This window comes from Coptis chinensis, chromosome 4, assembly GCF_015680905.1.
Source record: "Coptis chinensis isolate HL-2020 chromosome 4, ASM1568090v1, whole genome shotgun sequence".
Taxonomy (NCBI): Eukaryota; Viridiplantae; Streptophyta; class Magnoliopsida; order Ranunculales; family Ranunculaceae; genus Coptis; species Coptis chinensis.
In genome coordinates this window covers 2,313,018-2,336,741 of record NC_141459.1, presented here as the reverse complement: position 1 = coordinate 2,336,741, position 23,724 = coordinate 2,313,018, and the positions used below count along the sequence as shown (strand labels likewise).

At 36.7% G+C, this 23,724-nt stretch overlaps 1 protein-coding gene and 1 long non-coding RNA gene across 4 annotated transcripts; one reads left to right on the top strand and one right to left on the bottom strand.

Moving 5' to 3' along the window:
- Positions 1-48: 48 nt before the first annotated feature.
- Positions 49-5,046, bottom strand: LOC147501152 (uncharacterized). Its single transcript, XR_015219773.1, has 3 exons — positions 4,889-5,046; positions 4,644-4,769; positions 49-354 (listed from the first exon to the last, which is right to left on the bottom strand). It is a non-coding gene; the product is annotated as an uncharacterized LOC147501152 (long non-coding RNA).
- A 6,960-nt stretch (positions 5,047-12,006) lies between these two features.
- Positions 12,007-22,711, top strand: LOC147501151 (sugar carrier protein C-like). Of its 3 annotated transcripts, none has more exons than XM_086606190.1 (8): positions 12,007-12,197; positions 13,720-13,837; positions 14,943-15,049; positions 15,128-15,335; positions 16,135-16,542; positions 19,052-19,669; positions 21,298-21,709; positions 22,304-22,711. In XM_086606190.1, the coding sequence occupies exons 3-7, from the start codon at positions 14,967-14,969 to the stop codon at positions 21,706-21,708; spliced, it is 1,728 nt and encodes a 575-aa protein (XP_086462316.1). In that variant the 5' UTR covers positions 12,007-12,197; positions 13,720-13,837; positions 14,943-14,966; the 3' UTR covers position 21,709; positions 22,304-22,711. The 3 variants fall into 3 exon arrangements, with proteins under 3 accessions (XP_086462316.1, XP_086462315.1, XP_086462317.1); XM_086606189.1 differs by having other exon boundaries at positions 12,007-12,265; XM_086606191.1 differs by lacking the exons at positions 12,007-12,197; positions 13,720-13,837 and having other exon boundaries at positions 15,193-15,335.
- Positions 22,712-23,724: the final 1,013 nt, after the last annotated feature.

Genomic DNA, 23,724 nt, shown 5'->3' with positions numbered 1-23,724 from the left:
TGTTGTGGCAATAAGAAAACAGAATGTAGAAGGAAATAACATTTACTGACCAAACCATGTATAATGGGGTATGAATATCCGTCAGAATCAATTCCTGTATTGTGGCCAAGGACAAAGAGAGTTTGGATGTGAAATCTTTCTCGCCGATTCTTCAAGGCTTGAAGTAACTTCGACCATAAAGGAAAAGAATGCCCACTATGCTTTCCATTGCTTATATCATCGTTCTGCTGCAACCAAATTTGATGTGTTTCAACTTCATTTACTTAAGATCTCATCACAAAAAAGGAAAAGTTATAAGATCTTAGGCCATACTTGGGTGAGGTGCGTATCTTCAAAGCCACCAACGAGATGCACCTGTAATAATATGATGTATAGACTTTAGTTTTACGAAAAGCACTAAAAGACCAAAACAAAAAGTGAAAAGTAAATGTTTATGAGGAGCCTACTTCCAAGTTTGCGAGCTGTATTATAAACTACTTCGCATTGTAGCCAAGTCATATGCAATTCATGCATTTAAATAGAGTAATCTTATTTCATCATTATACTAGGAGTAGATGCAACACTTAGAGTATATACCAACAGATTTCTGCGTGTCTTGCTTGTTACAGCCATACCATACCGATAGCGACAAGCGCGGCGAGTCCATGGCAAAGAAGCGGGCACTAGCGGCCAGCGGGCACCGGTGGCAGCGATAACACCAAAGCGGCAAAGCACCAACAGTCCATGGCGACAAGAACGAGCAACGGCGGCGTTATTCCAGGCACATAGTGGTGTCTCGGAGAGACCAACCATCTCCGGCCTTTTGGGCTTCATTTGGGTAAGAGGAAGAAGGATGGTTTAAGATCCAAGGATCTTAATCTTAGTGGAAAGAAGAAGGCTAGAAGTACCCGGCGAGACCACGGATGCTAAAAGAAAAGTTTCTACCGCTGGTCTTGGTGCACAACAACCGGACTCTCCCAAGGTTGTTGAGACACATTTCCATGACTCAAAGAATGGAGACAAGATGAAACCCCGTGATCCTGACCACGGAGGTACTATCGGTGTAACGAACAATAAATCCAAGGAAAGTTCGGCACTAATGTCCACCGTCTTTGAGGATTCCTTTACGAGAGCAAAATCCGGGGATAATTTAACTGCTGAAGTCAACTATTTTGAGGATGCGTCCAAGGTAAAACCAAAGGCAAATTTTGCTGCTAATTCCCATCATACCGAGGGCTCTTTCAAAAAATCAAAGCCCAAGGACAAATTATCCACTAGCGTTCATCATCATAATGGATGACTCCTTTAAGAAAGGAAAACCTAAGGACAGATTATTGGCTAAAGCCCACCATCTTTGAGGACTCCAACAAGAAGGTGAAACCCAAGGACATTTTAGCGGCTAAGACCTACCAAGGTGTGGATGTCTCCAAGGAGGCATGGAAGAATACCTCTTTAATTGAAATAGTGGTTAAGTCGAGAAAATGACCATCAAACTTCAATGAGGACCGGAGTACTTCAAAAACTGTTGCCGTGGAGGTGTCACTTTTAGAACCAAATGATGTAAACATTCTCGAGAGTCAAGAGGATCTTAACACACCTGTTGATGGTTTCAATCATCTTAATGACAAACGTGATTTGGGAGACTCATATAGGAGTTCTTTCAATCTCGTGTCGAGTCACTTAAGTTGAAGCCTCCCGTTGGAGATTTAAGTGATGATGCCACTGAAGTACAACAGATGTCGTGTTCTTCAAGATTCAGATAATAGCACGCCACCGTGCTCTTTGCAACGACTTCGAAAATGAAGACCCGATGGAAATGAGGATCAACCCGAAGGAAGGCCGATGAATTTGTCTTGACACTTATTGATGTAAAGGCGGATAGCCGAGAGAACTTGGATCAACATCCGAAGATTTCGTTTTGAACAATCATTTGAAGCTCTTGGGTTTCCAAGACATTGACTACCAATATACCATCGATGAAGATCTTTGCCAAGGTGTCAAAAGCATTAAGCGATTCTGATAAAGTTGACATGATCGAAGGTATGATTTCCATATCTGGCAAACCTTGTCAAACAAGAGAAGTGATAAGTTCGGCAGGGACCGTTCCGGTGTAGGAAAGTTCTTCCGAGCTAAAGCACTTGAAGAGTGTCGAAGAACCACTGAAAGTAGAAAGTACATCTCCAAGCTAGGCCGCCATCTCCGCTAACTCAGCATAAAGTGATTGTGGATTCATGGAAATCATCTTCTACTGCAGTAATTTCCAAATCAGAAGTTTTAGGTAGTTCTAAGCCACCAGGGAGACCTGCATCTCCAAGTACTCGAGGGCTATCCATTTCACCAAGCGGTAAAAGGTGAACTCACATGCAGATATTAAAAAGTTCACACATTGCACGAAGCGGTAAGAGATGGTACCACGGATGAGGAACCAAGAAAGACAAAGACATGAGCAATTAAAGGCTTCGCATCTAAAGCGTCTCATACGAAAGCGAACTTCACATGCTTCTACTTCTAAGCTTCGTCGGACTTGAAGGAGGCGATGCTTTACCCGTCTTCTAAAGCATCGGTGGCACAAAATGTGTCGGTATCTTCAAGTTCTGTTGAGTTTAGCTATGCGTTGCGCCCAAAGTGCTTCCGCAGTACGAGAACAAGACTACGGTTTCAGATTACTCAAAAAGGTGAAAAGAACCAATCAATCGGGTTCCCATCGGTTATCGAAGGTGACTTATTCATCTTCAATGCATCCTCCAAATACTGTTAAGTCAACATTAAGCGGCGAAGAGCTTGCGATATTGTTACATCAAGAACTTAATAGTTCTCCTCGAGTTCCACGGGTGCCGCGTGTAATGCGTCATGGAGGTAGTATTCCTCGGTTGGCTTCTCCAATGACTACAAACATGCTTATTAAAAAGCACATGCGATTAGTTAAAAACCAAATTTTGGTTTCTAAGAGAAAAAGCAAAGAAGGAGCACCAAAGGATGGCTCTCGTAATTCGCAGGAGTTTATTCATGATGCAAAGAAGATGGATAAGGTGCTTTCTTCCCATGATCGGTGGAGGCAAGATCAAGTCTTTTCATCGAGATGTTTACGCTAAGAAGGAAACACTTGGTGGGTCATATGAAGTGGGACATTCCGCTAAAAAATGCACCTTCACCTCCACTTTGCCACTCTCGGTCAATCCACTGAATCTGGCGATCGAGAATCAGTCACCCTCGCGTAACTCACCAAAGGACACCTCTCAAGAAGACGATGATAGTTACGGAGGAATTACTGGTCCACCCACTTTCGCGCACTTTGCCAGGCCTACTTGATCGGATAATGAGCAAAGGCAAAGGATGACATATGAAGAAGCGTGCAATCTTTGTTCTTCCAAGACCGAATAACTTGAGAAAACACAATGGAGAGTGTTATGCATATTCAAGTCATTCACAAGCTGTTCTTGATTGTTTGCGAAACAGAAATGAATGGGCTCAACTGGTTGATAGTGGTCCCAAGACGAATGGTGGAAGGAAGAAACGCAAGCCTGACTCTGAGTCACCTCTAGTTGAAATAGAGGAGATTGAATATGCCAAGGGGAGAACCACAAAAGAGCTAGAAAGTAAAATTGTCGGGTTGCACAGAGAAGACTTCCCTAAAGGCAAGAGGAAAGCGAAAAGCAAAGCGATTAACCTTTGCAGGAAGAGGAGTAAGAGAGGCCGAAGGGGCGAAAAGCAAATGCTGTTCACGGAGGATGATCTGGGGTCATTTTCCCATTCAAGTGACAATGATATCTTCAATGAGGGGCAGTTAGGGGTGCTAGTACACGTCCGGCTTGCAATGAAGCTTCTAGTAGTTCGGGATGAAGCGGGATCCATGTAGGTTATGGAATTTAGTTGTTTTTTGTATGTTGTGAGCAGGTCTTCTTTAAGTAGCAGTTCATGCTAAAAATCAAAGGCGACGGACTTTGACTTAGATGCCAGTCCATCCATTAGGATAAATATTTTGTAAAGAGGTCCATTCTTGAAGTCGTATTTGTTGCCGCGGTTTTGTGATACATAGATGAACCTCAACCATCCGGTTGGCCCTTTGCATAGTTTGATCTCGAAAGTGGGGAAAACTTGGGAGGACTCAGAATAAATACAAGACAGGAGTTGTTGGTCCATAACTCTTGGTAGGATGAGACTTCGGGAGGTGTAACATTAGTGTAAATGTAAATTCTTTCCAGACCATATTTTGTTTGTGAAGCAGAACTAATGTAATCATGGCAGATCATAGAGAAATGATAATCATATCAGTCAATGTGTTAAATTCTCTTCTTCTGAGTAACTAACAAAAATGCAGCTATAAATCGAAGTGTCATCTCTTGAAAACAAAAACTTGACAAAAAAAGGCAACTCAATGCCTCATGTTAGACTATTTCCCTCTCTTCCTAATTAAATTCGTTCCTGTATACTCCAAAGCTGCTATCTAATTATAAAACAACCCAAATTTATTATGTAAACAAACCATGTAGCTTTATTACAAAAGAAGAAGACATCATTGATCATACCTAGTATAGCAACCAACAGAATACCACTCACTTGGAACTTTCATCAAACAATAAGTGTGCCACTTTAAATTTCCCAACTAAAATTTGATGAAAATAAAAAATATGTGTAAAAAGAAATACTTTAAAATGAGTTCAAACCTTGAACTTGGACTGAGGGTTTCCAAGCTTTTCTAGTAAACGATTCATTCTCCCCAAATCAAACCCATCATCTGAATTAGTCCCAACACCTTTTGGCACACCAAATTTCTCGTAATTGTTCAATTTCTATGAATAATATAAATTTCGGTAACTTGAAAACCCTCATAAGAAGCATAGTGAAAATCGAACAAATCAAACCATATTGATAAATCTTGCTTCTAAATTTGGAAACGATAAACCCTTACCTGAATTAAAATACGAACCAAGAAGCTCAAGAGCAAATAACACGAGACGATTTGAGTCAGTTCGTGGATCCTTTTTCATGGGAGTAGAGTGAGGGCTTTTGGCGTAAAATTTCAAAGGCCACGGTAGACAAGATGTTTTTGCCCAAAACAAAAAATTAAAAAAAGTTATAAACCACTGTTTGAGCGAAACAGTGGGGTACTCCAGTTTAAAGAACATAAATAATTTAAACCGTGGCATATGGTAAACTAGATCCCATGGTTTTCATGAAACCGTTGCATACATTAATAAACAAATAACAATAGAAACTTCTACCGTTGCATACATTAATAAACAAATAACAATAGAAACTTCTACCGTGGTATACGTGTTTTTGTCACTATTTTTTGTTGAACAGTGGTATAAAACTTTTCACCTACCGTGGTAAATGAGTAATTCTGTAGTAGTGCTTAATCTTCGTTTTCGTTTGGTGTGAACAACGTTTTTTATTTGATATCAATGTTTTTTAATACTTGGCATGGCAAGGGGAATGAATTGATTTAAATTAGGCTGTGTTTCATGTGATTAAATGCAACAGAGCGACAATCCATATCTGCCAAAGAGATTAAGGATACGACAAGTGAACCATGGTAAGCTTCAATAATTTTTTTCCGATTATTTGGCTTCTGTCATGCACAATTGTTATGGCTCTTTCCCTCATTCCATAGATATTTGGTTTTTAAAAAATATTTTCTTAAGTGATTGAATTTGAAACTATGAGTTTGTAGTATTGAAATAACATATGACATGGTAATTGTGAAATTGAGGTTCATGAGAAATTTGTTAACCCCACTTGAGTTTATGAGAATAAATCATAGTAGAGTTTGATTTTTATTTATTTTTTCCTGCAAAAAAAAGTAGATAAACCCTAGGATAGCTATAAACAATGACACCTGGAGTAGTAGTATTTATTGGCGTGCAAAGGATGATGGTATTCAATTGGTTAAGACTTGAGACTTGATTCCCGTATTAGGACAATAGGGGCGAGAAGGACATTTGATAGTAGTAGGAGTAGTAGTAGTAGTAGTAGCAGTAGTAGCGATGCTTGATGCTTGTAGCAGCAGCAAGAGTAGCGGCGATGCTTGCAAAGAATAAACAAAGGCGGAAGCAGCAGCAACAGCAGTAGTAGTAGTAGTAGTAAGTAGAACGGTTTTCAGGTAGTTATAAACAGACTTATGTTTTCTTGCCTATTTTGCCCACATGTCTTTACGTGTTCTCGAATACTGGTGAGATAATTATATAAGTTTTGAAATGTTAAGATAGGTATATTTGTGAACAGACTTATGATCTTTCATGAAGTTAAAGAAATTGCTAATGTTTATTTTGCTACTGCAGCCATGGTTTCCTAGATATGACTCCAATATGAGATTTTTGTAGCGAAAACAGATTAAGTCAATTGTCAACTAATTTGGTGTGTTTGACTGTTTGCTCAACCAGATTGGTTAAATTATCTTAGATTCAGTTATGCTTTTAATTGAGTAGATATTGTTGTTTCATTTTCTTTCACATTCCATACTTCATCATATTTTTCCAGTTTGATTTGAAGTAGGTTGTTTGACCAGTTAAGACTCCTACATAATTTATTAGCAGGTTGGTATATCTCGGGTGGTATAATCACTACTTATTATATACCCTTGGATCTTTTAGTATGTTGTTTCTAATTCTATCATGATTTGTGGTATCTCTCTAAAAAACTCAATTGCAATTTGCTTTTCTCAATATTTGAATTTGAGTACTAATTTAAATGAGCGTTATTGGAGTCATCTACTAAGAATAAATTAACGAGGTTCAAAATTCCAAATGAACCCAATTCCGAATTAGTAAGTTCTGTGACTTCCGTCTCTCCACTATTATAAGAGTCATCTACTAATGTACTTTTACAGCTGATTGAGATATTTGCGCATTTTGCTAAAGGTAGTCAATCTGCGTCACCGAAGAAAACTAGGGGAAGCTTTTGGTCTTGCTTTTTTCCTTTAGATAATAGATTTCAGGTTTTTGTGGATGATTAAAGAGACTTAAATTTAGCTCATATTGCAATCATTTGTATATATATGTATGTGCTTATGAAACTTAATAAATGAATGGCATAAAATCTACTGTTAAAATTAGGATTTAAAAGAGGTTATGGGTTCTGTTTGCTCAGGGCCTTAGGGTTTTAATGTATTTAGTATCTATTCGTATTCAAGGAAAAATTAGTTAACAAACGCATCTTAGGGCATCTCCAATGGGGGGTGTAAACCGTATAGAGTGGAAATTTTACACCTCAAATATCAAAAAACTCTCTCCAATGGGGGTGCTAAACCGTAGGTAATAGTGTATTAGCTAATAGAGAGGGTGGGGAATTCCCCCTCTCGCTATTAGTTAATAAAAATCCCGGACGTCACTTCAACACGCGTTTGAAGCTTTATTTTTTAACTCGGACGTCACTCCAAGTGACGTCCCAGTTTAAATTAAAGAGGGACGTCACTTGGAGTGACGTCCGAGTTTAAAATCTATTATTTTTACACTCTTCCATTGGAGAGTATAGAGTGTGGATATTTATGAGTTATACAATACTATACAATTAGAGGTGTAAAATCCTAATGGCACCTACGTGGAGCCTAGGTGGAGGTGTAATTTTACACCCCCCATTGGAGATGCCCTTATATATGTATTATGTAAGGTTGTAAGCTAAAGAGCATCTATTTGGGTTATGTTTGCCCTCCCCTTTGTTCGTCTTTGTTAAATGGTTAACTGAATTTCTCTCTCTGTTGAATAGTAAATTGAATGTATAAATGATTTTCTCACTCTGTTCACAGTGAGGACATCGATAGGTAGTGGCGTTATCAACCCTTTTCAATTCAGGTACTTTTGGTTTTGAAAATGGTGGATTTAGTAAGACTTCAACTTCGGATGATGAGCCTGTGATTATACAAAAGTAAAGAAAAGTAGGGTCCTCTACTCAAAATAGTGAAATTTTGTAGTTAAAGGTGTGATCCTGTACTGTGTTTTAAAATGTGATTACATAAATTTCAGTTGGATTATAAAATGTTCTTATTAATGCTGGATTTGTTCTCTTTTAATTAAGTTTATGAAGTTGTTTGATAATCAGGTGATAATAGGAGTGGGTATGAGCATAGCATAGTTGTTGAAAACTCTCAGGCAAAATTTAGTGAACATGGATGACGAAACCACTTTCTCAAGCATATATCAATGCGTCTCAAGCATTTCTAAACACATGTATCACTAATTTTTTTTGAAATAAATTAGTTAATGGAAAGTTTGTTTTCCTCAAGAGATCATGTATTATTGTTTTCCATATATTGCACATTATGTAACATTTTATATATGTTTATTAAATTGTGTTATATTTTGTCATGAGAAACTTTTATTTAATAATCTTAGCATGACATTATATGGACTAAAGATATACTCTTTTACCATTTTGTGTAAATAATTACCATTTTGTTATGTAATTACGTGATCTTTTTACTTATCGTCTAGCACCAAATCTAGTAACATCTGGGATATTAAAAACCAATGAAACTTGCATTTCTGTGTTGCCGCCATAATTTTAAGACCAATTGCCCAAAAATCATATGTGATAATTGATAACTGATAACTTAGTCTTTTTAATGTTTAAATTAAATAATCTTTTTAAATAAAAACAATTCTCTTCCACTATCAAATATAAATGTAGCAAGCCCGGCTAAAGCCGGGCAAAATGGCTAATTATTAAGAGAGAGGGAGAGAAAAAAAAGATAAGATATAGAATAGATAAAGAGATGAGATACAGTAAACATGCTTACTTTTGTACCCATCTTTTACATCACTTATTATTACATTTTTTTACTTTGGTAATAGTTGAAATAAGCGAAAACGGTTAGGGGCAAAATTGGAAGAAAAAAATCCAGTTGAATTAAAGAATACTGTTAGAGCATTCCCAATGCAAGTGAAAATAATCCCCCTTTTATCACTGCTACCTCAGTACTTATTCACCCTCTTTTCACCGTTTTAGTGAAAAACAAGGTGAAGCTGTGCAATGCAAAGTTGAATAAAATATCTAGGACGGGATGTTAGATTCCGTCTGGAGGCTTTTTGATTGAGATGGAATGTAACATCCCGTTTGGTATTTTGTCTGAAGTTAAAAAAAAAAAAAAAAAAAAATCGAAAAAACACTCGAGACGGAATGAAACATTCCGTCAGAAAAAAAAACACACGAGACGGAATCCAACATCCCGTTCGAAGTTAACAAGTCAGCCACTATCTCGATAAAAGGTTTCACCTTGAAATCAACTGGGGACTAAAGTCACCAGTTTTTCATCTCTGCATTGCACAACCATTTTTCAACAAAACTGGTGACTATAGTCACAAACCCCTCATAATCCCCTGCATTGGGAATGCTCTTAGAGCATCATCAACGCGTTGTGATATTTCATTTTCAATGTGATAGTTGACAATTTTTATAGCAATTTTTGTCACCAACGCATTGTCAAATGATCGTTTTGATTTTAAGAATTGTCAAAACTGGAGCCAAATTGGTAAAGAATATATAAATGGTGTGCACGAGACAACTTGACTCGTCCAAGAGTGGGACGGGACTACTTTAGCCGTCCAGCATTTTTTCATTTTTTTTTTAATAAAAAATTCCAAATAGTTCGATTTTGTACCATTGTGCTTTTGGATTGTTGGGCTTTTGTAATTTGGCACGGGACAACTATTCCCATCCAAAATAAAAAAGCAAATTTTGCTCAAAATGCGTTTGGTTCTTTCCATCATTTTAAAAATTTTGAACTGCCAAAACTGATGAGGTGTCAGAACTCAAAATGGAAATGGGTTGATGATGATATTATGGGAGGAGTTTTGTTTATAGGTGAAAGATTTCTCTACTCGTGCCCCGCCATCTAGATAACGCCGAAAAACACGGTGAAAAATGATGTAATTCACGCCGAAAAACATTTTTAATAAATTAGGTGTGCTATCCACAAGTAGCACGTGCGCCTACTAATTAATATAGGGTCGGGCAGTACTCGACTCATCAATTGGTTTAGGTGTGTTATCCACAAGTAGCACGTGCATCTAATAGTTAATATAGGTTGGGCGCTGTACTCATTTATCAATTGGTCCGCTCTTTTCATTTTCTGGTTATGTGGGGGAGGAGGGGAATATTCTATTCTTTTTGCCTGGGTACCGAACCTCATTTGTTTTGTGGGGGAATTTTGACTTAATCCTCTAAAATTTGGTAGTGTTTTGACTAAATCCCTTATTTTAAAAATTATTTGAGTTTGCTCCCCACTCTATCAATTATATGTAAAGTACAAATGTAAAGTACATTTGTACTTTACATATTGACCATTTTGCCTTTTCTAAAAGAAACAACATTTTTTTTTTTTTTTTTTTTTTTTTTTAAAACAAATCAAGTTTGAGGTTTACTATTAGTTAGTATAAACCCTCCAAACATCAATATGCTATTTGCATAAACCCAAAAAAGAGTGGAATTGGATTCAAAAAGCATCCTCGTCAGCTCTGAGCAGTATAAAGTGTTGTTCAATGCGTATTTCTTGAAGTACCTTACTGGACACTTGTTGAAGCACCTTAAAACAATTGAAATCGTAGATTGTCGAGTTGCAGATGATGATGAATTACACAATGTGAGATACTTGAGAACGCAATCTCCTTGAAGAAAATGAAAATTGCATACCACCTTAGCGTTAAAGAGGATGTAAACTTTCGAATGCTGATTGTTGAGTCGTTGTTGAAATTCGCCAAGGGTTCTCCCACAATGCAGTAATTGAGTTCTCCTAAATCTTGACAGGTGAGTACCGTAGTCTGCTACCTATCCCTCCCTCTTGTAGCACCCACTTAGTAATATTGAAATAGATTCTGATCTTATAGATAATTGTACTAACTGGGATCCCAAGACAGTCAAGCATGCACAAGCTTACTTGGGATCCGTTCAGGCTTACTCAATCTTCGTAAATTGAAGTCACATTGATAGAATTTATATGGCATTCGTTTAGGTTTACTCAAAACCCATTGTGTTTCAATAATTACACATTTTATTTCACTAACAGATTATCCCAAATCACACTCACTTTGTCTGTGATTTTTCCGGCCCCAGGAGAGTTTACTCGACCCATTCCCCAATTTCCCACACTGCTCAAGTAAGTGTGCGACTTCGTATGAGGATCTCCTTCCCTTCTGCTCACTCTCTGTTCACACGGTTATCAAAGCGGATGAGGAAGGGTGGGCAGAAGGTACACCACGAGCCCTCTGTCCCACACATCTATCCAAAAGCAAGTGTAGTTCACCGATTCCACACATTGTTTGCCTTTCGACAGAAACATTTCCCTTAACCGTAGTAGGCGAGCAAGTAAATTATATGGGTTGTTTCCAAAGGCATTCTTTAAAGCATCAAAACTAAGTCTTTCACTGGTAGTCCCCGGGAAAGTTGTCTCAGCCCGGCCAAAAAACGCAATTTCGACTCATCAAGATTCAATCTATTTGGGGGGTGCCCGACGTCAACCTCGCAATCGTCTTCATGCGCTTTCAGACGCGAAAGAGTAGAAAGTAAAGTTTAGTAAAGGAAGAGAGTCAGACTCACCTCGAGTACTACCAACACAGGATTCACTAACACTCAATTTGAAATATTCACTCTCGAGTTGAATTTTTTATTTGGAATTAACTAGTGGCTTCATTTCCGTGAAGCAATTTTTAACTTCTGGAAGTATCATGATGATAATACTTTCCCTAGATGTGGGGAACTAGTGATCCCTCTGAATCTACTTTTCATGTAGTAGTGTTTTCACCTGTTAGAAATCGTAAACCTGAAAATTGGGGGGTTTATGTAAATAGCATATTGACGTTTGGGGGGTTTACACTAACTAATAGTAAACCTCAAACTTGATTTGTTTTAACGGAGAAAAATAAAATGTGTTGTTTTTTTTTCCAGAAAGGGCAAAATGGTTAATATGTAAAGTACAAACGTATGTTACACACAAAATTGACGGAGTAGGGGCCAAACTCAAATGATTTTTAAAATGGGGGGTTTAGTAAAAAACGCTACCAAATTTTGGGGGGTTAAGTCGAAATTCCCTTTGTTTTTTATATACATATAGCCAAACAGAAAAAGGAAAGGCGGCATTTAAATTTGTACTAGAAGAAGCTTCAGTTGTACAAAAATGGATAGTAACAGGTAATAATGGAGATCACAGCTAGCCGTAGCCGAAGAAGACTATTTTCTTCTCTTCTGATCTCAAAGCTAAGCATGAAGAAAAAGAATAAAAGACGGAGGTATTTTGTTTTTTTTTGTATAAATGAGCTCGTTCAGGAAGTGTAATTGGTGGATGAACAAACATATAGTGAGTATTACATTCGGAACCCCGATCAGCGCTTAACCATTGTTCCTGCCACCTATCAATATCTAGTACTCTCTCTTGTGCTTAGTTCCAACTTGACTCCTTGCCTCTACTGTAGGTGCCAAAATTATAATATTTTTCATGTACACTGTGATTGTTTTTGCCCCCTCCATTTATAATTAGTCAAGAACATGGTATGGATCAAGGAGTTGGATAGGTGTTTCCACCACTAAAATGTATTTTTCTTGTAAAACTTTTGCAGCAAAGTTTGGTCTCTCTTTTTTTTTTAAATAGGATTTTGGCGGTGAAAACCCTTTCCCACTCTGTTTCTTGGGATATTTTCCCTTCCCAGTAGAAGTGCTGTAACTTTATTCACTCTCTTTAGTTTTTTCAGGTTATCCTTTAGTTTCTTGTAAGCAAACTATGTCCGTTCGTTGGCATTATGTTAGGGGAGTTTGTATGAGACTGTTTTCTCACATACTAAGTTTTCTAACAGCTCAATTATCCATCTTCTAGCTTTTACTCACAATACCCTTTGACATTATCATAATGTTTTCATGAACATTTTAGCCGTGACCACATAATGTATTCAGTGCCCTCACATTGTTGATTATAACATCTGACATTTTCATGAGCTTATTTCACAATCATGGGAAGAAGCTTAAATGCAGTAGGGAGAGCCGCATATTTGTGTTTGTCTATGCAGTTTGATGGTATTCTCTATTTTGAGATATTTGTTTGGTGAAGGAATAGGCTTAGTTATACTGTAAGATCTTCTTTATTCAGTAGCATTGTATTGTTAACTTTACTCGCACCATTTCTAATTAACTCTAAGCAGGTTCTTTCATGATTCAATTTTTAGGCTGACAGTGTCATTGTACAAGCTTTCACAAAAACTGCTTTGAATATTTCACTGTATATTTAATATTATAAAGTTAACTATTAAATTGTTTACATGACTTTTAAGAGTATTTTTTCTCGATACTTGGTTATTTACTTTTCAGCATTCATCAGTGTTGAATATAGATAATTTAGCATTTAGGAACCTTTTTGTGTCCCATTAAGCATTCAGCGTTTAGTACCAAATTTACAGCTGAATGCTGAAATTCAATGTACTCTTTATTTATCAAAGTGCTGAAAATTAAACCGTCTTAAACTATACTTCTATAATGTAAGACAAAATCAAGAGAGGATATATTAATATATATGTATGTGGTACAGTTATGAAAGAGTGACACTTAAAAATATACAAATCTTGTCGTCTGTATGTGATGGAAGGATGATCAAAATGTTGTGTATGGTTATCCATTCACAAGCCCATTGTAAAAGTTTCCTCTGTATTCATTTTCATAACCAGGTCTTAACGTTTCTGTAATTGTTTGGTAGCCCTGTTCTCTTTGTTTTGGTTATTTGCCTAGTGTTTATGTACTTTGACATGATGTTTGTGATCGTTTCAGATTTGGTTCAGCAAGAGCTGTCCGCGCATATAACTCCTCATCAAGAACACGACAATGCTTTAAATTTATATAGCGTTGTATATGGCATCCCTTGGAAGCAGAAGAACTGTGTAACTGGGTACTTTTTTTCTTTTTTTTAAAGAAAATGTTCAGAGTGTAATGCAAAAGAGTTTCAAAATGTTCAGTGCTAAAGGCACGATAATATAACATACTGTTTTTTGCTGGCGAAAAAAAAAGTATTCATATCCTATTAAATTTGTTTGTGAGTAATTGAATCAGGAATTCAGGATACGAATGAAGGCTTTTTAGTAGACATTATACTACTGAAACTGATTTAATTTTTTCCTATAAGGATTTCTCGGTAGAGTGAGTGAAGTAATTCTGTATAGTGATCTTCATGCACATGCTTAAGTGAACCTAGCTGCTAGAAATTTTATCATGTGCTGTCTTACTAAATCATTTACTTAGCAGTGTGATTTACTTTAAAGTAGACTTTGGCTAGCTTTGTTTGCTTCCTCCTGTTGATAAGAACCCAGTCTCCTTCAATCTATTTTTTCTAATTTAATTGCCTTACTCAAAAGTTTATTTTCGATGCATTTTAATATATTTGTGTAGTACTTGTTTAGGCTTGTAAATATCCATTTAAAACTCTAAGCTCAAACATTGAAGATATTAGTTTGCTGCCTGTTTTGGAATGTCAAAATTTGTAACGAGAGCTCTGTTATTGTATACCTATATATCAACTTGGGAGTTCGCCAAAGAAGAAAAATGGGATAAAACCTAACTATTGTGGTTTTGGAATTTCTTGGCTTTCTACTGATTGTTGGAACCTTTTGGCTTCAAACATCTCTGCCAATGGAGATAATTTAGAGCAAAATCCCTATTCAATAAAACATGTCACACAGGAGAGTTCTTTCTCTTTCACTCCTTATTATTTCCTTTTTTTCTCTGAAAAAAAAAGATGTTTTGTTTTGCTTACTGTGGAAAGACGGGTGAAAGTACAGATCATGGCTAGAAATATGTTTTCATGGTTTTTTGTGTTATACATCATTGCATTATGTGATTTGTTACTACTCCTCACTATTATGTATCCGATAATGTTGTTCTCATTCTTTGTGCGGAACGTAAGTTTCCTTATCTAGCATGATTCGATTTCCCTAATTTTGTGCTTCTTTTCTCCATCACTATTGGTTCTATTGTTTTTCATTCTTATGTTTTTGCAGCTTGTCAGTTCCCATAATTGAAGAATGTTTTTTAAGTATCTGCCATTTGTTCTTGCGGTTTTTTTGATCAATATATGGAGGACAATCCGCCGTATTCTAGGAATTAGGTATGTTTAACTAACTGTATAAGAAATGAAATGAATTTAGATTAGTGTTACCACTGACTCATATATAATTTCTTGCAGTGAAAGAAACGAAGGCAGTGAAGATACTACAAATACTATCTCTGACAGAATTAGTGAAATTGCAGAATCTGATCACTCCATTACTGAAATTACGGGGATCTTGGAGCTGGAGAGCAGCCCAAGAATTTCAGTGATCGTGGAGATCTCGGAGCTGGAGAGCAGCCCACGAATTTCACCGATCGTGGTGCTGTTTGACTCAGTTTCACAGGTAATTTTATAAACCCATTTACAACCAGCCAGAATCATCTTTGAATGAAAAGGAACTAGAGACCATGTGCGACGCCAATGATTATCTTTGTTGGCTAAAGTGAAACAAGTAGGTTCAGTGCAATCACCAGAAACTTGAGTAAGAAAACAGTGAGAAATTGGATACTTGGTAGAGAGATAAGCTTTAGGACGACGTGTCCCATCTTGGGAGCGTGTAACCATTGGATGATGAGAGGCTAACGGTGGAGCTACATTCTCTGATGTAGTTGTCCCATAGCGTGTCCCGACTTGTGAGAGTGTAATCATTGGATGATGAGATGCTAAACTTGTGGGTGCAGCCTTAGAAGTTTGAGATAATGGTAGGATGGCACACGGTACATGTAAGTTTCTTTGAGTAAAAGAACATGATGAACTTGTAGAAGAAGGCACAGGTGGTGGACTGGTGTGGAGGTTTAGTGAGTACGAAGATATTTGGTTTTGGAGAGGACAATTGTGGAGAAGTAGAAACAGTTGGAACAGTCCAAGCAAATTGTTGTTTCAAGAAGAATAAACTAGTTGTTACAACATATCTATTCATTGTTTCCTTCTTAGTCTCTATATATAGATATTACATTCAGTTTACATAACCTACAAGAAGTTAATAACATTGTGGCCTTGTGGGTACAGTTATAGTAACTTCCACTATCACATAAATCTTGTACACCAACAGTTATCAATCATGTTTTTATACGCAGTAACAGTTATTTTATTTATAGCTTTGAGTCACTTTATTGATTTTTTTTTTCATGTTTGAATTGTAGATTCAGAGAAGGGGACATCTCTCCCTCATGCTTATTTGGGTGTCATCTTCTTTGGGAGGCCTGCTATGTGGTTATGAGTTAGGACAGAGTAGCAACTTCTTGCAGGACGATTATGTTCTACACAAATTTCTTCATAGTTTGTATATGAAGAAAGAGCATTTTGGGACCTACTACTGCGGAACTAGTCCATTTCCTCTCCAAGCAATACCAATTGTGTGGTACATAGTTCTAATCTTTTCAAGTTTTGGATCTCGTTCAATCTGCAGAATATTTGGTTGGCGAATAGTTTTCAGATTTCTCTCTATCTTTATCCTCTTGGGCGCATTCGTCAGCATGACTTCATCGAATGTATATATTTTCATTTTGGGAAGAGTCTTTGCTAGCATCGGTATTGGCCTTGCATCTCAGGTATGTGGTTTGTTAGACTTTTATCTATTAATCCCATTTCAGATTGTAGAGGGTTTATGTATTTCACAAATTTATTTATTCCTTTTGTCCATTAGCAAATATGAAGATGCCGTCTGTAAACAACAACCTAAAACCCCTTTAGTCACCACCGTAGGCTTAAAAATGCCCATATACTCTTGCAAATTCATTCTTCTACTCAGCACAAACCGAATGTATTCAGATCCAAGTACTTAATTGAAAGTCTGGCACTATGTTGCCAAATTCTGGCTGAAATCTCGACACTATTGGTGGCATGCTATACCTATGGTGACGGCATGACACATCGGCTAGATATAGTTGAAATTTTGACACATTCTAGTTAAAATCTCAACTTTAAAGTTTCATTTTGATTAGGATAAGGAGAAGAGGCTGCTGATGCTAAATGTTGGCAAAATCTTCCATTGGAAAGATGTTTGTTCTCATAAAGCAAACAAAAAATTTGATGGTCAACTTAATCTGCTTCTGCGTACTTCCACAGATTTTTTAAGACTGGAAGTACCAACAGAATTATTGCCATTGTGATTACTTCCACTGACACTCTAAACATAGTTTAGGTCATCCTGTTGTGTGGCACCCTCAACTATGTTCTTAGTCTGTGCAGGGTGAACTCTAGGCAACGAACTTGCACTAATAAAATTAGCAGTTGGTTGGCCCGCAGTTCCAGAAGGTTGGAATAACTGTTGTTTATTTAAACCAGGAAGTGCATTACGGTCCTGAAGTGGTACTTGTAGTTATGACACCCTAATCTGATGTTAAATCTCTGATACTCTAGGCTTAGATGTTGCACAGGTTAGCTGAACACTATCATGCAGCAATAGAGCCAACTATTTGATCCCAACTTGCATATGTCACTAGAGAAGCCTTTGGTTCGATAGGGTGGGTGGAATGCGACATTAAGAGGATGAGGCTGGGATTGGTGTTTGAGTGAGAAAGGCATGGAAGTGCGGAGGATATGCAAGTCTAGGCTACAAGTAGTGCAATATATATATATATGGGGAGGGATCAATATACCATGGTTTTCATACTATGGTTTATACCATGGCCCACAACTTCACCCACAAGACGAACTAGAACCTAATTTTTTGCGGATATGTCCAACAAACCATGAAGATCACCTCCACAAAATTTCAGCTCATTTGATGATGTTTAACAATGTCAAAAGATGGTTGCAAAATCGAAAAATTTGGGCAGTTAAAAAAAACTTTAAAGTTGTCAACAATTTTTAAATAGGTTAGAGATTTCTAAATGAGCCGAATTTTTGTGGAAAATCTATCCATAGTTAGGACTTAGGAGATCATATCCACAAAATATTAGCTTTTAACTCATCTTGTAAAGGGGCGTGGTATAAACCATGGTATAAAAAACCATGGTAAACGGATCGCTCCCCTATATATATATATATTGCAGATGTTGTTGCCTTGGTTCCATATTGTGAGTAGGCAGGTTCTGCGAGGATGGTGAGGGCATGATTGGGATCTGCAGGGTGGTGAAGGAGTTGAGGCACCTGAGAACATGGAATGTGGAGAACATGGAATGTGGAGAACATACTTGCAGGCCTTGCAAATGTAGATCCAGCTAGAGGGTTTTTTTTAGATCGCACCCTGAACATGATGAAGCCATGTTTAGAGGTACTTGGATTTTGGAGAGCTCTAATGGATGTTCATGGCTGAAGTGTTGTATGCACTGGTCGTACTCTAGCTTCCCTAACCCTCTCACTTTTTCTCTGTCTATCACTCTAAGTTAAGTGAAGACAAACACTGAGGGGAATTTGACTTTAGAAATAGTCGTAGATTTTTGGGTTATTTAGGTTTGGTCCTCCTGACTAACAGTTGACCGTTTTGTTTCTGGGCTGATTTATTTTTTCGGAATACCCAACCTACCCTTATGTGTGCAAGATCAAAGTTTTATTTAGTCCTACTACAAGTACATGCATTTAGCTTTTGGTCCTTGTATGAATTTATAATTAGCTTTTTGTTATTCCCCCATTTATGAGCAACATGAAACTTAAATTTTTATTTTTTCCTTAGCTACAATTCTGTAAGAAATGGTTGATTCTACACATGAGACATTTTACGCTCACCAACAAAAAAGGTAAACACGGAAAAAAAGTTTCAGACCAATATTTCTGAGACACAATGATCATCAAGGTTGATAAATATCAGGGAGCTGAAGAACAACACTTGCAGCAGATTTCTTTAGTGTTGTTTTCACTTCATCCGATCCATCCACATAATTGTTGTAAGAGAACAACAGCTCCTTGTGATGGCGCACACTATTGATCAAATAGTTGTATTTGTTAATTGACTGAATTGGCACATTGTTACTGCATAAATTGATTTTAATCTCTTTTTTGTTAGTAGAATTGTCATATCATGTCATTGTTTTTTGATTGATATACTGCACAAGTACTACTTATTGTTTATTCCAAGAGTTTAATAGTATAATTAATTGATATTAATTGGAATTTCAGGTTATACCAAGGTACAATACTGAAATTGCCTTCTCCGAAAGAAGAAAAATTGTTGATGTTGTCTTCCAAGTATCTATACTTTTTGGTGTTGCACTAGGAAATATTCTCAACGATATGGCAACAGAATGGCCTTGGGGATGGCGGATGTTAGTAGGTTTTGAAGGTGTTCCCGCCATCCCGTTAATCATAGTATCTTTTTTAATTATCGACCCCCCTAAAAGTTATATGGAAAGAGGAATTACTGAGCTTGCAAAAGCCTCTTTAATAAGCCTGAGGGGTTCAAGGTTAGGTGTTCTTGAGTTCTCCACAATAATTCAACAAGTCATTGATTCTGAGAGTGACTTCAAGCTGATCATGTCTTCTAGGTATCGTCCTCATCTAATTATAGCAATCTTTTCTCAAGTGTTGAACATATGTTCCGGGTCAATGGTCATAGTGCTATTAATGCCAGAAACGGTCTTGAATCTTGGATACCTGACAGAAGAATCAGTATTATGGAACAGTATTGTCATGTCATCTTCTACTATAGTGGGTGCTATATTGACGTTATTCTTAGTGGGGAGGATTGGAAGAAGAATTATGACTATGACATTTTTCTTCTTTGCGGGTTTCTCGATGGTAACATTCTATATCTCTAACTCCAATCTTTTACCTTTCTCGCACTTTCTCACAAACACCTAGCAATCTACAACATTCTTCTTCGATCCCTCTAGCTGAAAAACTTCATTTGTACCTTAGCATGTGATCAAGGTTGAGTCGCTTCACTACTAGAGCATAGATGTTCCAGACCAGATTGTTGGATTAAAATCAAATTCCACCAAAGAAGAAGAGTCCAATCATGAAATTTGAAGTTGGGCTCTTTTTTTTAGCACATTTTTCTGAAGTAACTTTTGAATTATATATTCTACCGTCTATCCTAGGGTGCAAATGGATAGGTTCGGGTGCGGATATGCCTGTATCCGAATTCGAAAATTTATACCGATATCCGAATCCGACGGATATTAAAAAATTTATCCGAATCCGATTTCGGATATCCGAAACAAATATCGGATAATATCCGATCCGAAAATTAAAATTAATTAAAATTTTATTTGCTTTAAATAATTCATTTTACCACTATAAAAACTAGTATAAATATATATATTTGTCATTTATTATTATTATTTTGTTATTATAGTTTTATATTATTAGTTTATGATTTTATATAATATTTTATACAATAAAAAATGAATAAATTAATTATATATAATAACTATTAATTTTTTAAATCGGATCGGATATTATCGGATGCGGATATATCAGTATCCGAATCCATATCCGAAACTAGTTCGGACATAACAAAAAAAATCCGAATTCGAATCCGAAATTTTCGGATAATATCTAATTTTTCGAAAACGAATTTGAATCGGATTCGAATATTTGGATATCCACTTGCACCCCTACCCTGTATCATATATTCGTTGAGTGGTACCATAACATGTTGTTGAGTCTATCGTGTAGTGTCCTTGCATTGATTTATCCGGATGTTTATTGGTGTGTTTCTGTTTGTGAATTTATGGTCTTTCAACGAAGGGGAAAGGTTTTTTAAATGAAGAAGAAGGGAATTGGTGAAGGCTTTTTGGCAAGATTTTCCTAATTTTGTAAATATTAGAGCATGTTTTCCACACTGTAAGTGAAACTGTCAAAAACGTTTACTGGAAGTATCAATTTTCTTTCCAACTTTGTTTGGTTGTCCATTCTAAAGAGTCCATTTTAGTTATGTGAGTTTATTTAGTCATTATAGCCATTAATGCCAACTTTATTTTGGACGGAGTATATGAGTTTTTTTAATCATTGAATTTCTCAATTCCTCCTTTTAGAGGTGTGGTATATTCAGAGAAAACATTGCTACTCGGATAGTTTTAATGAAAAAAATTGTGGATAACATGCCTAAATAAAATTGGGTGAATTACTGCAGGTGTGAGCTAATGAACTTTGGCTTGATGATTGTGTCGGTTTGATTTCGCAAAGCTTGAATTTTATGGCTTAATTCTATTTTATACATGGCTGAGGAAAATCGGATAACTTGATGATGAAAGGCATCATTCAGCCTAGGTACCTAATGCTGCGATCATGGAAAATAGCTAGATAAGACGACAATGCTTATAAGCTTCTTAGAGCTCTATACACCTATTACCCGACATAGATTATCCAAACAGTTTATCGTTTATCATTTGCATATACTCATGTCAAATAATGTGATGTAGGCTTTGCTTGGAATTCTTTTCCTTGTCTTCATGAAACCCGGTTTTAGCTTGGAGAGAACGCCGGCTATTTGTGCTACAATTTTAATATGCTTTGTGATGTGTGGATCCAGTGGGACTTTAGGTCCTAGAGGCTGGATGAGTGAGGGATTCCCACCGAGTATGGACTGGGTGGGATCCATTGCGTCCAGCTGCACAAACTTGTTCCTGACATTGGTATTGGCTCAAGTGATTGAGCTTGCTCTATGTTATATTCGTAATTGGGTGTTCATAATCTTCTCTGTTTTCAATCTACTGGGCGGTTTTTTCGTCTATCTCTTTCTACCAGAGACAACAGGACGAAGCTCTGGGATAGAGTTAAGCAAGCATAGAATATGGAGACGATACGTACAAAATGATGAAATAGGCGTTTGAGGTACGTCACTGAATCCAAAGAATATGTCATAGAATACCTTGTACTTTTCTCTGAAAGTTGCCATTTTCTGAATCATATTATAACTGAGTGGAATCTTGCTGTACTAACAATTGGCTTTGGAGTTGTGTACTAATATTCATTATTCTTTCATACGAGGGTGTATGATAGATTAGGAACTTGTGATGATGAATCTTCAGCCTATCGTTTCTCCTCCATTCCTACTTTTTCAGTTCCTATTTTCTTCCTATAATTTCATATAAGCGCTCATTGTCATCATGCTGTTACATATTCTGTAGCTTCTAAAACATATATAGTTCCTAACTTCCTAAGGTAATTGGATTTCAAATCGCTATTTCATGATCTAGCATATAAGATAAACAAGGAAACAAAGTGGGTAGCATATAAGATAAACAAGGAAACGAAGTGGGTGATAAAATTGTTACTTCCATGGAATCGTGCCGAGTGGTGTAAGGGAGCAAAATCAATCTCAGTAACAAAAGCTTGCTACTTCTGATTGTATTACAGGGCTCCCCTTTTCATTTGTTCGTTGTTTGTTTTGAATATAATAACAGTTTTTCCTACCTTTGCTCTCAGGAGATGGATGGCTACCACTATGCTTGCAGTTGCTTTACCCCTTGATCTATGTCAGACCCAGTCGTAAAAGTTGTTGTTCTTCATGCCTTCATGGGGCAAACCATATATATGATGATATTCAAAATGCGTAAAATGGATATGTTTTTTATCTTCTGATAGCTGATATGATCCAATTAAACAGCGATAAGTAGATCAAAAGTCACATTATTTCATGCTTTCGAACATATAAAAATTCAATCTAAAGTCCCTAGTACAGTGCAACATCTACAACAGGTGCTACGGACGGCGGACATTATCCCAAGTTGTAAATTAGTATGACGGAAATAGAAGTTGTGTTGTGTCATTTGCGTGTAAGTGTGTAACTTATTTAGTGGCCAAAAGTTACATGTTGCATCTCGTTGAAACTTGCTTGCAAAAATGGCTTAAACCACGATGTCTTCTGAAAAACCTTTCAGCCATTTAACTTACTTACTCCTCTCTTAAGCCAGTAAAGTTAGCGCATTAAAGATTAACGTTTACTCCATAAGTCTGACTGAAAAATGGTAATTTACTCCGCACAATACATATATGCATTTAAATCATATTACTTGCAGAAACCATAAGACATCTAAAATTATCATGCGAAAAAAAGGTGGGGAACTTGAGGCGATCCTTGGAGATATGGGATGACTTTCGTGTTAATGGAGTTAGATAAAGAGAGACCTGGCGCCTTAACGAAGAAGGTAGTAGACTAGGCGTCTTAAATACTCAAGAAAATCCTTCAACTTGTTATTGCAAAAAACTAAACAAAAAACAACTCGCACACAACAATCAACTAATCAAGTGAGCTAATATTCTTGACCAGAGCTTTGTATTAGTGAAATAATCAAACTACTATGACCCAGACATGGATAGCTCATAACATAATCACAAAATCAAGTTCAAATGTATATTCCAGCAAAAAAAAATGTTAATATGCATATGATAAATTGCTTAGCATAAAAAAAATAAATCAAAGTGCCCAAACATTGGGAACTTTTTTAGGTTTATACTCTTTCACTATATAGGGACTGGCACACTTGGTTTGCAAAGTCGCACTGCTTAAAACCAAACTGCTGAATTCTAGTCCTAACTCGATCTAAGTAGCTTTAGGTTGAGTCTAATCACTTAGAACTGAGAAAAACTTCCATCAATAGAATGACAAATCAATTAAACAACAGAAAAAAGTCCCTATGCAGCTCCTCACATGATATCCACTTCCAAAATAGTGGGTGTCAGTAGACCATAACATTTGCACAGTTCATCAGTCTCATGAACTTTTCTTTTCAAACCTAGTGTTTGGCGATAATACATTCAATTTGTCTACTGGTGACTTCTAACTTCATTACTACAAACACCTTTTCCACCCAGTGGATAGTGTGAATATTAATTCCAGGACCTTG